General features: G+C 39.7%; 1 protein-coding gene across 1 annotated transcript; it reads left to right on the forward strand.

The window, feature by feature from the left end:
- The first annotated feature begins 4,247 nt into the window (after window positions 1–4,247).
- LOC125760568 (uncharacterized) lies at window positions 4,248–7,156 on the forward strand. Its single transcript, XM_049420822.1, has one exon. The coding sequence runs from the start codon at window positions 4,533–4,535 to the stop codon at window positions 5,670–5,672; it is 1,140 nt and encodes a 379-aa protein (XP_049276779.1). The 5' UTR covers window positions 4,248–4,532; the 3' UTR covers window positions 5,673–7,156.
- The last annotated feature ends 10,298 nt before the right edge of the window (window positions 7,157–17,454 follow it).

Consider the following 17,454-nt stretch of genomic DNA (forward strand, 5'->3'; position numbering starts at 1 on the left):
ACTCCATCCTGAACTTCGTTGAAGTTTCACCATTGAAGTTGTTACAATATATTTCATTTTACAGGCATAATTATAGGTAAAAATTCACCCAATTATACCCCCTAATTATATTTTAAAGTATCTTCATCGTTTATATTTTAAACACTTGTCATTAATTTCTTTTGAATTAAAAACCATCTTGGTATGTTTATGGAGTTCAGGGAAGGCGGATCTTAATTTTAAAATTCTTGTAAAAAAACTTGTTCTATACTGTAAAGCGAAATGACAATCTCGTGCGAACATTATTTGTTGCTACGTGATTTTCAATGAGTAGAAAAAAATCTCAATTATAAACCGATGATATACGATGCACAGCAACGATAAGCAGGGCTAAATGCGTCTCGGCAAAGTGTATCTTTTTGTTAGGCTCAACATACAAAGGCAACAAAATATGAATTGATGAATGGGATACACTTTACTAATAGCACCACTAAAGAACGGACAAAAAAGACTAAACGCTGGAAAATGGAGCTGGATAGATGAGGCAAAGATCCATCCACCGCTCGATGTAAATCGAAGCTGGCGAGACACACGTTTCGCTTTGTGCGGTGGGTGAGTTCTCATGCGAAAAGAAAATGTTACCTTCTCATTGCGAGTACGATAACACAAAGCGACTTCATTGCAGTGCCAACAACGCTTTTGGGCATTAGAGGAGAGAACGGCAAAAAAAAGTTTCCCCCCCACACACACCTATATTTTCACTAACCAGTAGTCCAATGTTGCCTGCAGCAACAACAACAAAAAAAGAGAGCCAGGCGAACAAAAATCGCCAGATAAAGCCATTTTAAACATCGCGATAAGCTGGGCAAGGGAAAAATCCAGTTAAAAAGTTAATAAATAATTCAGCCAACGAAAGAAAAACGGAAAAAACCGTGTGAGGGTTTGGAATTTCCATATTGCGAGTGTCCTCGTCCGTTTTCCGTACGGGTTTCGCTGCGCTGTGAAGTGGTTTGAAAGGCGACAAAATGGGACGAAATTAACTTCTGCTTTTGAAGTCACACAGCTCCCGCCGGACGTGCTGCAGTTCCCTGCCACGGTTCGCGAATTAATGCAAGAACGTAAAAAGGATGCTTTCGGTGATGAGTACCAGATTGGCGATGGGGAAGAGGACAGGACGGGATACTACCCAAATTGAAGGAGAGGAGTGATATTCTGGAGGGGAAGAGAGACAGAGAGAGAGAAACTGTAAAAATGCACCATCCCCTAGGGGCCAGGGCTTCATGCTAGCGTTTGATCTTCTCATCCTGTCATATGCGGCTAATTCCGTCGTCCCATCGCAAAACCGCTACGAAATGCCAACAATGGTACCACTAGGAAGGAGGAAAGCATGTTTAAAAGTCCAAGCTTAAAGCAAAGCAGTTTTTTTCTCCCTTTTTCTCCCTTCCGTTTCAGCTTAATCCATGTGTCATCCCTAACGCTTTGGGAGTTTTGGAGGTGAGTAACCGTAGAGTATCCTCAAGCGAGCTTGTGCGGAGATTAAACGAACCTAACGACCGATGTGGTGGTCTTCACATCGGGTCAAATGGATCCCTCTGCCTTCGGGTGCTGCTGGTTGACAATTCATGCGTCAATCTATTGGCCACAAAAGGCGTCGTACGGTAGCGGCGTGAAGGATGCTATTTAAATCTTATGTGAAACGTTTCTATCGATCGTGATGGCTAGGATATTTTTTTCACCTCTGTTCAGCTGTTTGTGGGTGTAGGTGAAATAAAAACGTGAAACGAAAACGAACGTAAAAAATTTAATCTTTTATGCTCAAAATACAGGCTGATTCAGCACTCGTCTAAACAACGGTGGAAAACAGTCGAAAAGAGTCGAGTGGATTGCGTTCACTTCCTCGCAGCATAAACAATTTTAATGTGGATTCGTGAAGGACGTTTAGGAATTTTTATATGATACATTGTAACGGTGTTCCCTGCAAAGAATATTTCAACGTCGAAACATGCAAAGCATGCAGCCAGTGAATGTGAAAACGCTTCCATATCAAGTAAAACATGGATGGCAAAAAAATACCAGTCATATGAATTTTACCGTTTACTTCCATGCTGTATAGCAGCAGTTGAGAAGAGCAATTTTTGAGAAATTAAAATTGAAAATTTTCATATAGAAATTTGAAACGAATATAGTTATGTGCGGAACCTTTCAGACATATTTTTTGAAACAGATTACTAAAAATAAATTATAAAAAGAATTTTCTTATGTTGTACTACAACCATAAGATGGCATTGGCCTGCTATTACTGGCTTAAATTGACTCTAATTACGCGTATAGTGAGATTGTCAGTTCTTCGTACGAAGGAACGGTCCACATGGCTTCAAGACCGGCGTCTTGACCTTTTCTACCACTGGGCCGCGCATTCTATAGCAAGAATACGATGTTACAAGTAAATGAAGAGAACTTTAATGTGATTTCCTTTATTGAAAAATAAATTCAACACCTAAAAAAATACTTAATTACTTATCATTTAATTTTAAATCTTAGCTTTTTCAACGTAACGTGCAGTTCTTGACTTATACTTCTGAAGTATCGGATAATCAGCATCTTAATATTCATAATTCATAATTCATTTATTTAGACAAAGATCCTCCGTAAAGGCTCAACTATGTATGTACATATACTTATACTAATAATAACGCTCATTACAATGATATGATGCAGGACTATCATAAGTCAAAGCGGGACCAAAGGAAAGGGATTGTAAGGACAGATAGCAGAGAAAAGATACATTAAAATAGGGAACGAGCACGCTCACGGAAAGAAGCTAAGGAAGAGTTAAAATCAATGGTCGGAAAAGTGGCTAAACCATCCGAAAAAGGAGAGAAGTTAGACGATCATATCACAGTAATTTCTTGAGAATTCCACCGAAATTTAGATTTATTTATAGTAAATCGTATTTTTTTCCAATTTATCCCACATGTTCATACTGTCGATAACCAATATTAAAGCATCTAGAATCATGATGAATAATAACATACAAAAAGGATAACTAAACAATTCACTATAATGGCGACTAGAGGAGAGAAGTGAGTGTTACTTCGTCTGTGGATGTCCCCTTGGTGTCAAAGAATCTGGAGGTTTTTACCGAACGATCATGGGGAAAATTACGAAAGGTAAGAGTTGAACTACACTTCACTTTTCATCCTACGCATGCATAAATGATCCAGAATTTTTTATTTATTTTATAAAAGTTTCATAACACAAACATGAACCCGTGTGTTTATAACAGATCGTAATGCTAGCAGTAAGCACTAGAGATGAGAATAATAACTCTTTTTAGCGAGTCAACTCAGAGTGAATGAGTCGTTATAAGGTGTCAGCTCGTTTAACGACTCATTTCGGAGTCACAAAAAAACCAGGCATAAACGTATAAAAGGACTAAGAGGGTTAGAACCACATAAAATTTTCAATTTTATTATTTTTTTATTTTTTTTTCTTTTTTCATTTAAAGCATTACTTGAGTGAAAAGAAACACATTGCAACCGATTGGCATTAAAATAAATCAATTTAATTTTTTTGCGCAAAATTTCTCAAAAAAAAACGTAAGGGGTAAGCCTTATGAAATTTTCGAGTTGAAAATTTTTTAAAAATATTTTCCCGATTTTTTATTCTTGTTTTAATTTAACGCATTATTTGAGTGAAAAGAAACTTATTGCAACAAATTCTTATTAAATTAAATCAATTTAATTTTTTTCAAAATTACTCAAAAAAAGGTAAGGCTATAGCCTTAGGAAATTTTTAAATTGATAGAATTTGTTTCTATACAGAGCGAGTAGTATATTCCTTTGACTAGTTTGGGTATTGTGCACATGTATTCCGTTTTAACTCATGTGTTTCAAGCGTTTCGTTTAAACTAATTTTTGTTTCAACTCGCGTATTTGCTCTTTTTGCGATTCGACTCACCACGGCTACATGCTTACACTCATGAGTGAGTAAGTGAATAAAGAGTCACTAAAACTCCTCGTGGTGAGTGAACGAAACTCGTTCAATACAACGTTTCAACTCACTATCTTACACTTACTCACTTTGCACATCTCTAGTAAGCACCCATCCCCAAGTGCAGCGTTACGTAATAATTGAATGATCCCTTTGATTGTCAAGCGTTGGATCCAACGATTTGCAAATACAATATAATGTATAATTTATTTGGGAATTATTTAAATTATTCAATTTAAACAATCTTTACATTCTTTGACAAGGATTAGTCTGGCAAATTTTCTTTCATTTAAGGCAAAAATTCTTTCATTTATATCTATTACTAGAGCGGTTATTTGTGGTAATATATAAAACAAACATATCACCCTATGCTAACAATAAAAATAAATATCATAACTTCTCAGTATTCTTACTAAGTTTTGCTCATCTTCCAGATGCAACATCACCGTGAAGGGCAACGACAATTAAGGCAAAAATGTAACAAGGCCTGTAATGAGTGACAATTTCCATTTGTTTTCACTACACCCTCAGTCACAGCCACTCTGCTTCGTTCGTGAGCGATGAATCGTCACTCGACCAAACGAGTTTGCTACCTTACCTCCCTGTGGAACGCCCTGTGTCACCTTCACCGATTCGCCTCGGTGCAGATTAAGCATATGTTTTTAATGAAACGATTTTTTCTTTTAATTTCCCTGTCTGTTGCACTTTCTCTCGTGTTTTCTTGTGTTTGCGTTTTGTTTGCCATATCGCACGGCTTTGCCTTTCGGTGTCAGAATCGGTGCCACTTTACGCTGTCTCGTGTGGAATGGCTTGGTGGACTGCATTGTACCATCCATTGTGCCAGTTGCATCGTAGCGACGATGGTGGTGAATTCGATTGGTGCTGTCCTACCGCGAGCTGTCGATCGTAGCCAGCTCGTACAGAACCGCTGGAATCCGTACACATCCGGTGGATACGAACCGACCATGCCACTAGCACCTGGGTACGGCTCACCGTACGATGTGTCATCCGGGGCATCGTTTTACGCGGGTCATCCGATGCACCATCCGGTGCATTCGCTTGTTGCTGCCGGCGATGGATCGCAAGGATACGGTATGAAGTTTAGCTCATCGGGCGATGGGTATGGGAGCAGCGCTCACGGCAGCTCCGGCGGGTACGATTACCATCCTCCACCGCCTCCACATCCTCCGCCCCATCCATCGCCACCGGCCATCATTCATTCGCTTCCTCCACTGTGGCCGGCACCATCGCACGGCAAATCTGGCAAGGGCAAAGGTGCAGCACTGTCCGCGCTTACTTTACTGGCGTTTCTTTACTTCCTAAACCTACTGCAAAGCTGCCTGAAGGAACACATGGAAACAATGAACCCGACCGTAATGGTTATGACGGCCGGTGCAACAAGGCGCAAGGATATAGCCACAAGCCTGGAACAGAGTTCCACCTCGGTAGAGGATGCACCGCGCGAAGGTTCCAATATTGGTCCGGATGGTGATGCTATTGAGCAGTATGAAGGGTTGTCCCATCGCTACCAGCTGCTTACAAGCTCGAACGGAACACGTAACCCATACGGGCAACCGAAACGCTCCGAACGTCCATCAACGACAGGAACTCGCAAAAAACAAATCTCCACTAATGGTTACTCGTCGAAACGGAAGCCATCAGCACAATACACCGGAAGTGATTGGTACGATCGAAACTGAAGCGCGTGAAAAGATTCCCAAAGCCGATAAGTGAAAAAGTTACTAAAACAATAAATAAATATCGGTCCTCTCGGTGATGGTGAAGCTGAAGTTAGTGTTAGTTTTTGGAAAATTGATTGCGGAACACCTTCCGACGTGCAATTTAATGGGCGAGCTAATTTTCCTGTCGTTTTCCGAACGATTTTCCCGCATGAAAAGTGTAAACAATGGAAACACGTTGCTGGACACCGGCAAGGTACTCCAGTGGACGAGAAGAGAGAGAGAGAGAGAGAGAGAGAGAAGGAGAGAAAGAGGGAGCGTTAATTTATGAACAGAGTTCAGCTTTAGTGTGGCGAATTGTTTGATGGTGGTGAGCAACGAACCCACGTAAGATAAGAGTGCAAACTGCAGACTGCAAGGAAAGTTTTTCGATTAAGACGTCCTCCACCGTCCTGTGGAGGTTGCATAATGAACATAAAATTTAAATAAGGGATGCAACACAGAACGGAAGATACAAAAAAGGGGCTGTAGAAATAATTGTTTTTGAATAGTTTTGCGTCACCGCTAGGACGCCTGTCCACGAATGATTGGAGTGTTGTTACCGATAGGAAAACAAATGGCACGAATGACTTGATGTTTAAACATCCCTACAAAAAAAAATATTCTAAACTGCTGCAGCAACTCCGGAACTTCAGTATTTGTTTTTTGAAAGTTTTTTCCTCCATCACACTACATGACACCATAGAAAATAATTTCCCATCGAGCGATCTATCGCTAATTGCCAGCATCCGATCGATTGACGTTTGAAACTTGCGCTGCTGCTGCTGTTTCTGTTGACTTTCAAATGCAGCCTCCCATAATTATGCTCCACGGGAGACGTACAAACACTAACTACCCACTAGCAGCCTACACGGGCCGTGGCGCTTTTCACCGCTAGTGACCGCTAATAATAATTTAGATCATTATCTGAGCGTGCGGCAGAGAACGGAACGCGAGGCCTACGACAGGCGCTAGGTCAAAGCCTCATTCTCACTGGGGTCATTAATTTATGAGGTGATATTTACATTTATAGTGCAGTTGTTGATTAATATTTATTGTAGTCTCATTAGCATTTCATATTCATTACCCACCGGGAGTGGTCGTTTTAGACGGGGAAGATGAGGAGGAGCTGGGTCAAAACGAGTATGTTTAGAGGTGCGCTCGTATGTCCGAAAGTGTTGATCGCCCCAATCGTTGTTTCGTGCGTACAATTGCTGGCATTTGAGTATAGATGATAGGTTGGCGTATGAGCAATGAGCAGCAGTGGAAAGGTGAAATGGGTGCTTTATGCATTTGGGTTTGAATTGGATTTCGAAATACATCGATGAATGGTTATGCAGTCAGGAAGGGGAAAAGTTTTGCCTTATTTGTGACCCAGTTAGGTTCGTATGCAATGTTTGGTCTTAATGTTTGCTTGCCTTACATAAATATGAATAAATACAAGCAAGCAGTAAGCTTCGTCAACAAGTACTAGTGATCGTTATTCATCAAGTCATATTAATCCTGAGTATATAAATGCTACAACTACTTTTATGCTGTAAGTGTTACACTTCTTAAATGTATTATTCAAATTTAAATTATTATGAAAGTTTTATTACTTATTAGTTTTTATTAGTTATTAGTTTTATTATTTATTTTATTTCTTTCTTATTAAATAAAGTTTAGTTTTTTAATATTTTTTAAGGTTTTCAGATTTTATTATTATTATTATTATAAAAGTATTATTAAATTATTTTAAACAGCAATTAACAAATAAAAATAAATAAACATAATCATTCTTTGCAATTCATATGAGGAAATACAATTTTTGTAATAACTGTTTTAATATATCTTTATTTAATAATAAATTTAAAAAGTAAGCAGTACGGCCAGGCCGTTCTATATGAACAAAAAAAAATAAAATTAAAAAAATTGCACATGTTAAATAAACATATTACTTGGAACATGAACATTTTCTGGATGCGCTAATAACAAAGAGAAACATCTACAATGAACCTGTAAAAATATAACGTACAATGCTTTGATGCCTAAAACCGCACACTAACGAGTTAATTAAAAATCATGTTAAAAACCTTTTAATAATTACGAATGAGGACATTGAAATGTGAGTTTTAATATATTAGCATTATAAATATGCAATAATTAAATTATTCTAACGCTCCAAACGCAGCCAAGGATAGATAGCGAACCTTCCATTTGTAATGCACGGTTCATGAGTATTCCCATGGTTTGCCCGTTGCACTAAATTAGCCACATTACTAATAGAGTCATCGATCACCATCCATTTTACGGTCGAGAGCCTCCGCCCCCGATGTAATCGTCCCACACTCAAAAGTGTCCACCGTACTGGGCGGTACCAGTACTTTCCTGTCCAGACTCGTAATAGCCCTCGAGGAGGAGAAGTTAAATTGAGTGAAATTGATTCGGTGAGGCATGTAAATACACATAAATACCGGACGGCATGGAAAGAACAAAAAAGAACAAGTGAAACAAACCCAAAACAAAAAAAAAGGACACACAGTACGTAGCTCGATTGAACAAAACGCCGGTCTGTCGGAGAGTCTGCTGTAGTTTACCGTGATAAAACCATGCACAACGTTGTAGCCGGGGCCGGACTGTTCAGTAAACAGTCAAGGCGCCTTGGTAAGAGAAAACTCCACAGCAACGAGTTGACACGGTTGGGGGACGACGGTTTTTGTGTATGGAGCGGGTTCAGTTTTCTTATCTCGTCCTTACAGGTCTTCAACGGAACAACGGTCGGTAAGGGGTAAATAGTTCCGAAAAAGGGAAGGAGTTCTCGTGCCTTCCCGAGACGAGATTGCCGTCCATACTGCCACACCACACCGCACTGACCAGTTGGGAAAATATTCCCTGTGTAAATGGGAAAGGGAACGACACCGACGCAAGTGTGCCAATTCCCTGCTCGGTCGTAAGATCTGGCAAAAGGGCCAAGGGTAATCGGCAGCAAGCGGACCGGGACGAAAAACATTAATTGTTTTCATTTACCTACTCAGCTCAGGCACCATCGACCACCGACCGTGGGCCGACCCTTTTTTCTCCCACCCGGCACGACGAAACTTTCTTGTGGTCATGTTTTCCCGGACCGTTCTTGCTGCAAAAGTTGTTCTTGCACTGTGCGCTGGCTGTGCGGTTCGGTTGTGCGAATAACGGAGGAAAACGATCCCGATGGACAGTAAACACTAAATAAACTGGCTAAGGTCTCTTCGACTTTCTTGCTAGTGCTTCGATGACTTTCGTTGACACAGTCTCCAGCGTTGGAAGATGGTCAAAGTAAGACATTCAACAAGCATAACATGCTACACATCGAAGAAGAAAAAATAAAACACGGCCAGGAACATGGGTTTTAATGCACTTTTGCATCCTGGGAGTTGGTCAGCATTGGGGCAGAAAGTTCAAAACAGGCTTTAGAGCTATTAAATCTTTTTTTTTGTGCTTTAAAACATGTAATAAAATTATCTGAAATGGACGGGTAGAAGATAATTATTGCAAGTAAAATTTATTGCTCGCAAAACTCTACAGACAAGTTAGTTTTTTATATCGAAGTACAGTTGCGTGTATGAAAAGTACACTTGTTTCAATTAAACGTAGAGTTAACATAAATAGTTTTGAGTTATTTCTCTTTCTCTCTTGTTGGCTTTAACAACATCTAAGGTCACCCCGTTATGAGCCCCGTGAGTTATTTAGAGGCGTTAAGTAAATGATTTAAAATCTTTTTACTAGTTTTTGTTGATCTGCTATACATACAACTTTTTCATCGTTTTAAAATATGTTAATATTGAAATTTGAAATTTTGCTCTATTAATCTGTTTTATACAAAATAAATATTATTTTAATAAATATATCATTAATTATTTTATTTTATAATTTCAATTGTAATTTTTAAACTAAACATGAAATTCAAGCTAATTATTGGTGTTATTTATTTATTTAAAATGTTACGAAAAACAACGACCAGATTTAATATATTTTCGTCTTTAATCCTCATTCTTGCGATCACCCTTTGATTATGACCTTAGATTGGTTAGCCCCTATGTGTTGTAGATTGTTTGATCTTTTTGAGGTTCGTTAGTAGCCAGACGTTTAATCAACAGGGTAAGGAAAGTCCTTTAAAACAATTTAATAATTTAGTATTGCGTTTGCCATTTGTTAGAAAGTATATTCGTAACAAAATTGCAATTGCCACTAAATCACGCCGCACGCCCAGATTCATAACACTACGTCCAAAGTTCGAGTTCTATGAAGAAGTCAAAAAAGCATAAATCATGCATCGTAAGAAATGCAGCACCAGATAATCGTTGTCTAAGAGAAAGAAAGGTATCCCTAGTGAAATCGGTAACTTCGACGGAGAAAGTCTGGGTATGCGAAATAGCATATAGCGTGAAAGCGTATAAAACTCTCATCTAATGGCAAGCTTATGCAGTTGCATGCAGCGTGTCAGAGAAGCAAAAAAAACGTTGGAAGAAACCGAATCGTGCTCAGCAAAGTGCAACGACGATGAAAGCGATGCACAAGATCAAGACACAGAACACGGCGGTCTGCCAGCTAGGCCGAAATGCGGTAGCATAATGAACCGCCGGAACATATTTTCCGCTACACTAATCGAGCACACTTCATTCCACCGGTGGGCGAACCAAGGGCAAACTGCTGACTGATGCGTTATGTCTCTTTCTTTTAGCTTTCTTCTGCCAAAAAACGCAGGCAGCATGCAAAAGGAACAGTTCACAATCAAACGAGCGAAATAAGGTGGCCAGCACCAGAGCGTTGTGTCGAATTTTTTGGCCGAGTAAATTCTTAGATCTCTTCATCAAAATGGCTGTTTCCGTTTGGCAGTTGCTTTGCGCCGGAGAATGGCAACACACGGGTCTGCAGCCGGCGTGGTTGTGTGGCGGTGGGAAAGAGCTTTCCTTCCGGAAAGTGTATCATATTTAAATATCTGTACATCGCTCATACCAGCAGCTTTCTGATGATGTCTTGACGGCATCCCTTGGCTAGACAGGCGGTTGGTAAAAGAAGCGTTGGAAAAATGGAAACGACTTAAAAGCTTTTGGACTGGCCGACTTTGATGCAAGCCACAGATTTGACGGTGGCAGCACGAAATGCTCAGCAAAGCAGAAACAACATGCTTCTTGAATGATGCCATTTTTTTTTTTGCAAGAGAGTGAGGGAAAAGTAAACGTTCCGAAAGTGCTGTGTGACGTTTTGGACATTTCAGTGACGGTATTTAAATGTTTGCTCTCCGATCCCAAAGGTAATCTGTTTCCTTTAAGAGCAATTTTTCTACACGAGTGTTTTCACTTGAATTGCACTGCCGCTTTGTGCAGCAAACCGTCTGTGCATCGTGCCCGTGGAAATTAAACGATACTTTTTCCTACTGTTTTTTCATACCAATTAAAACTTTCCACGAAATTCAGCGCAAAAGGTTTTTTTTTTGGTTGATAACATACAGAAAAGAATTTCGCCTAACAAGAGCTCGTTAAAATTCGTGCTGCTCATTAGACATTGGTGGACATTGGTCTTATCTTGATGAATTGGACCAGGAAGGATGCCACTTGCTTGCGTTAAACATAATTCTACTTAACAAATACGGCTTATCGTATTTCTCCGCTTAGGGCAGGTTTAAATGTCACCCGGAAATATTGCACAGCTACTCGAAGTAATTAAGCAGTTACAGCAGAACAAGATAATGTCGAGATAAAACGTACTGTCAACGTACTACTCATCATGTTTCTAACAGCATCCGGTCAGTACCGGCAACTCCGATAAGCATAACTTCACCAGCATCAGCTGTATCTGGCGCTTGTTTCTGCCCGGTGCCACTAATCACGAAGGTCAACCACTGGCAATGCGTTCGTTGAAGGACGGTAAGATTAGCGTTCCATTTACTATTATTCAAGGAATGTTCTCCAAACCGGATAATCTTCTTTCGTGATCGACGAACAATGCTGTAACCAGCGTCAGAGCAGAGCAGAATTTCCCATTCACAAAATCGCTACAGCACGGTACGGCGCTATGTATATTTGTTCCTTTTATTATTCAAGCAAAATCGAAACAAACGAATGACTAAAAAAAGGAAAAAAAACATTCCACCTTCCCATGAATCAGTAAAGAACACACAAAAAGCTTTCCCATGCTGATGTACAAAAAAAAAAACAGATCACTAAAGAAAATAATGCAAAACGAATGCCTTCCTGCTTCCACTGAATGATGGAAATATTTATTAGATTTCCATTTTTCCTTCACTAAACAGTGAGTTTGTCTAGCATTTCTGGCATCAGCAGGGATAAAAGTTGAATGAAAAGGGACAGCAAAGTGGAGAAAATAAATAAACCGATAGAATTGGTTGAATGAAATTGTAGAAAGAGCAAAAAAAAAAGAACAAATCCAACAAGAATTGGAAAAAGTACAGCCAACAATCCATCGGACTTTGAAGAACTGATCGTGTCGTGGGGAATAAAAAGAGTGAGGAAAAAAAATCTTTATCATCGATACGATTCCGCCAATGGTCGCCCAACTGACGGTGGATAAAATGAACCAATTCGCGGTCATTTTTAGAAAGCAAAATTGGAAAATTTATTATGAACGAACGAATAAACTATTCGCGTGGTTTAACCTATCGTGGTCTTTCAATGTTGATTTTTTACACAGGACGGCTTCAGCTCACATTTATCACAACCGCCCAGCGTAATTTTTGGGACATAGTGTCAGTGTCTGAAGCAACGAAAAAAAAAACACACACACATTCCTATTGCACACAAAAGACGTCTAATGCCAACTTAACCTCCACGTTTCATCTGTCACACATTGGTTTCAAGTGGAAAAGAAAATGCCACGCCAATCGGTATACATATACGTAAAGCTCACCACTGCACCGTCTGCCTAAGTCGCTTCCCAAAGCAAAACAAAAAAAACCTTGTCCATTTCTTCTGGTGTACATTCATTGCGCCGAATGCGGTTACGGTTTTACGTTGGCCGTTTGTTTGTGCGCTTTTGGACGAGCCGAAGATTTATTGATAATTTAATGCTCCGCCAAAGCGAGTTTAGGAATAAATTTTCGGCACTCTCTATTCATTCAAATTTTCCACTTCGAACCGTTAGGCGTGTGGAACGTTTGTTTTTTTGGTTTTGGTATACGGTGGCGTACCACGAGCGCCCATAAATCTTGCTCCATTTTCCTTTAGCAAAGAAAAGCAATGCCCGACGGGTATAGAATGGTGGACGAAGAATGTGGCCAGTTGTTGACAACCGTGGCTTCGGTTGATGCGGTCGCATACGGTTTCGCTAGTGTTTCGTAGCTAGTAAAGCAACACAAAAAACATAAAAGTATAAAGCCTTACGCGGTTGAATATGGGACTACCGCAGCATTTCACTTTATATCTCACAACAAAACGATCATAAAAAATAGGTTAAAAACCTTTAAAATAATTCGAAAAAGTAAAAAAAAATGTTCGAATTTTTTAAGTTAAATATTTTTAAAACACCCAATAATACACAATCGTGATCGATCTAACTTTTCTAACTTCAAACAGCCATTCCAATTCGCCAGAACTCCTTTCGCTAACTGCTCCAAAGTTATTGAGCGATGCTGCAGCGGACATATAATTGCCAATTAGCCAGCTCACTACTCCACAGCGTCGTCAGCGCAATCTTCCCGAGGATGTCACTCTACACCAACTCTTGTACTCAACTGCAACATTTTGCTTCCAACCCTCCTTTGCTCGCATCTAAGCGACGTCTATAAGCGTATGTGAAGCTTTCGTCGAGAGCTTTGAGCAGCTGTCACACATTACAGCACCGTGTCAATTTACCTATCTCAACCTGAAACAACAACTTGCTCAAGAACCGCTTTAGTGCACTCGTACAAGCACGACATTGCAGGTAGCAGCAATTACACAAAATGGTCGTTTGTAACGTTTGGAAAACTGGAAGCCCCCAAAATATCCTATTCGTGGTACAGTTTGCTAAGAACGGTTGATGGAAAATGTCAAGTTTTTGAGTATGCTGATATTCCACATCCACTTCATCTTTAGCGTTCGGCGATGTGAAACACTATACCACCAATTTGCACCTTCGTTGCATGCAAATATTAACTTCCCTATTTCATTGTACCATCGTACTATCTCTCTACGGCAGTTACCGGAAGATTAGTGATTGAAAGTGGGTAAAAGATTTGTTTCCACTTTCGTTGCAATATCAAAACGCTCTTGCAGCAAATTCTGTATAAATTTTATTCCTTCTTCTCCCCTACGGTGCAGCTAATTCTGTACGCTGGCAAAGTTTTGCCCATAATGGGAAGAAATTGTCCGACACGGGAGTCGACGATGCCCGGTACAACAGAATGCATGCACCGACGTACGGCAAGGACAATAGGGAAGATGGGGCTGGCACCAAAGGCTACATGAAAGGGATGTTGATTCTTAGTAGAAAACAAATTAAAAGCCTCCACCTAAAACTACGGTTGAGTGTGCATACGGCAAGGCATCTCTGTTGCATTGCTGGTGGTTTGGCTTTCAAAGTTAGCTCCACGCTTACGTACATCGGTGGCACGATGAAAAACAGATCAAAAGTTTAAGCTTGCCATTGTCTCCTTGGGTCGGTTGTGATTGGTTCTCGGTCGAGTTGCTTGGGGCCACGGTTCTTGAAAGGATATTCCATCCAATACCTTTGCCGATAGTTTCAAGCGTACCATCGGCGCTTTGTACAAGCTTCACCGAAATGCTACTACCCAGCCAACATCCTTGGCAGTAGCAACTCACTTTGTAAAGCTCTTGTCTCTGTATGTGCGAGCTCCAATGCTTCATCCTTCGCTGTCCTATTCCCTGTATTAGTGAACGAATACGACCCACGGGGCAATTAAACCAGACGACAGCTTTCATTCTCAAGTCCTTTCTGCAGCGCCATCTTCTTACCATGCAGGAAACACAGAAACACACACGGACAAACACAAAAAGCACAGCCATTAAATGGTGGATGAAAATGATGACCGTTGGAATGAAATAAAATTCGATTAACTGGCCATAAATTGTGGGTAAATTTATCGCCCCAAAACTGACACTGCCGGCGATAAATGATTCGATATTGCTGGTGCTCATTAAACCAAACCAAAAAAAAACACGGAAAGGAAAATAAAGGACAACTCTGAAGCTGACCTACAACTTTTCCGTTTGTCAGATTCGTGTCATTACGGTTCCGGCCATGCCCATAAAATGGAAAACGACTGTAACGATCGATCGTTGTGTACGATTGGAGCAGCACTGATAGTGGGAAATCGATATTGTATTGGTGGGATTTATGCATCGCATCTTGTTATTATTATCATCCCTGACTGTTATCCTTCCAATTGTCTACTTGGTTGTTACTTTCCCTGGAGGTTATTATCGCTTACTCAACAGTAATTTTTGCTTTCGCCGGATGTTTTGCGTTTTTCTAAACTTCTGAAAAGAATCTGTCAATTTGACTTTCTCGCTGTAATGGTTAGGCTGTAATCGATTATTGCGCCTCGTCACCACCAATATACACTCAATCACCAAAAATAAAACACCCCGCCCAAACCAACATTCAGTCTGAACTAAATTGGATAGCATTTTTCCCCCAAGGATTGGCGCCAGGTTAAATAATCGTGAAAATAACAATAATCATTAGGTGCGTTTTTCCGCCCCTTCACTCAATTGACTGCCGTTTGTTTCGAATGCTCTTCCACGTAAGTAGACACGAAAGAATCCACCCCTTCATTAGGCCTCCCCCACCGAAAGCTTACCCAAAACTCGTGCCAGAAGAAAGCCACCCCTCGATGGAGCAATAAACAATCGGCTTATTGATTCCTGTTTGCTTTGGCTTTGTTTCCGCACAGGTCGGTTGTATTTCTGTGATGTGGGCCATGGATTTTTCCTCTTTGTGTTGAGCTTCACTTTCGCCCCCAACAAGTGGACAATCCATTGGCATGAAAGGTACGTTTGGTACGGTATACTGGAAAGGTTAATTTCCGGCTTGGGGTGTGGGAGTAAAACAAATCGAGGAAAGAAAACAACGAGCTCCGGTTCGAGAAAAGTGACCCTAGTTTTGTTCGGGCTGAACATCACTCAGATCAGGACGTGTTTCTTACCGGTTTTGCCAGACAGTAACTAGCGGAAGAGGATTTCTGGTCGTAATGGCATCACAGGGAATCGATTTGGAAGAGAAATTCCTATGTTCCTATTCCTATGGCTATTGTTTTATCGTTAATTATTTTGTTTTTTAATGTTACTCCGTCACTAAACGCTTAGCAACTGTCGCGTTTGCGAACGCGATTCAGATATTTTTTTGCGAAACTACATATAAAAAAAATAGCGAAACGTCACTATACGTGTATTTTCAGGGAACAATCGCTATTCGAAGCGCGACTTGACGCCATGAGAGTTTCCTGTAATGGCGGCCAGGATAGATCGATTTTGCTGGCAATAACAAAGTATTCAAATACAAATTCAAAAATTAGATTGGTCGAGTGTCATTAGAATTTGCAAAGCTTAAAAAAATCGAGTGCTTTTTTATTTTTTAAAGTACGTACGTGTTGCATATAGTTATGGTGAATGTAAATATTATTTTTAAAACAGAAGAATGACTGTTAATTCGAATGGCAGACATGGCAGACACATTAGCGAAAGAAGGTATAAATGAACCAAATATTATAAAAAACAGGATAAGAATGGAGGATGCCATAAACCGAAGCAGAACTAAAATGATAGAGGATAGAAAAAAGTGGTACCAGGACATGTGCGCTGAAAAGGGAAAAAAATTCGAAGAATTCCAACCCAATTTTGAGCTCATACCTTGGCACAGAGAAATCGACATATCGGCAACTGAAATACGGAAAATGAACAGAATTCTAGCAGGACACGACCTAGCTAAATATTGGCTACATAAAATGGGAATCGTAGAAGAACCAAACTGCAACATATGCGAAATGCCAGAGACCGCCAGACACATGATCTTTTCATGTAAAAAATATAAGCCATTAGGGATATCCATAGAGGATTTAAAAAAACATTGGAAGGATGGAGACGGAAAAACAGTCAAAAGAATCATGAACTACATAAAAACATAAGATAGAATTCTAAAACAACAATAACCAAATTACCGAAAAACAAATAAAAAAAAGCCAAATGCCAATATGACTCACAGAAGTCGGAAGGCAAACTTAGGGAGGAATAAACCTCTGAATGTGGACAGTGTATGTTAACTGAGGTTTCATTGAACATAGGTCTCAGACAACCCGCATAATTAGAAGAAGAAGAAGAAGAATTCGAAAAAAAATCACCTCGTGGACATTTCTCGAAGAACAAATTCTATAAATTTGCCATTCTCCTAAGGCTATATATAGCTTTAGCATTTTATTGGGGAAATTTAACAAAATTTATAAATTACGGGTTTTAATGCCAATTTGTTGAAATAAGTTTCTTTTCACTCAAATAATGCTTTAAATAAAACAAAGAATAAAAAATATTAAAAAAAAAAGAAAATATTCTACAAATTTGCCAATCTCCTATGGCTTATAGCCTTAGCTTTTTTTTGGGGAAATTTAGGAAAATTTATAAATTAATGTATTTTCATCGCTTGTATAAATGATTATGTATGAATGGATGAATGAAAGAAACTCTTATGAAAGAATGTCTAAAGAATGGGTACGATGTATGAAGGGTTGGGTACTACATGGAAGAAGGTGCGTCGACCGACGCTATGGATCAACAAATCAGTAAAACGGGAGAAGGAA

The sequence above is a fragment of the Anopheles funestus genome, chromosome 2RL (assembly GCF_943734845.2).
Source record: "Anopheles funestus chromosome 2RL, idAnoFuneDA-416_04, whole genome shotgun sequence".
Taxonomy (NCBI): Eukaryota; Metazoa; Arthropoda; class Insecta; order Diptera; family Culicidae; genus Anopheles; species Anopheles funestus.

What these genes read in the sequence shown, in the direction of transcription:
- LOC125760568 (XM_049420822.1), top strand. Translation starts at nt 4,533, where the DNA reads ATGAATCGTCACTCGACCAAACGAGTTTGCTACCTTACCTCCCTGTGG.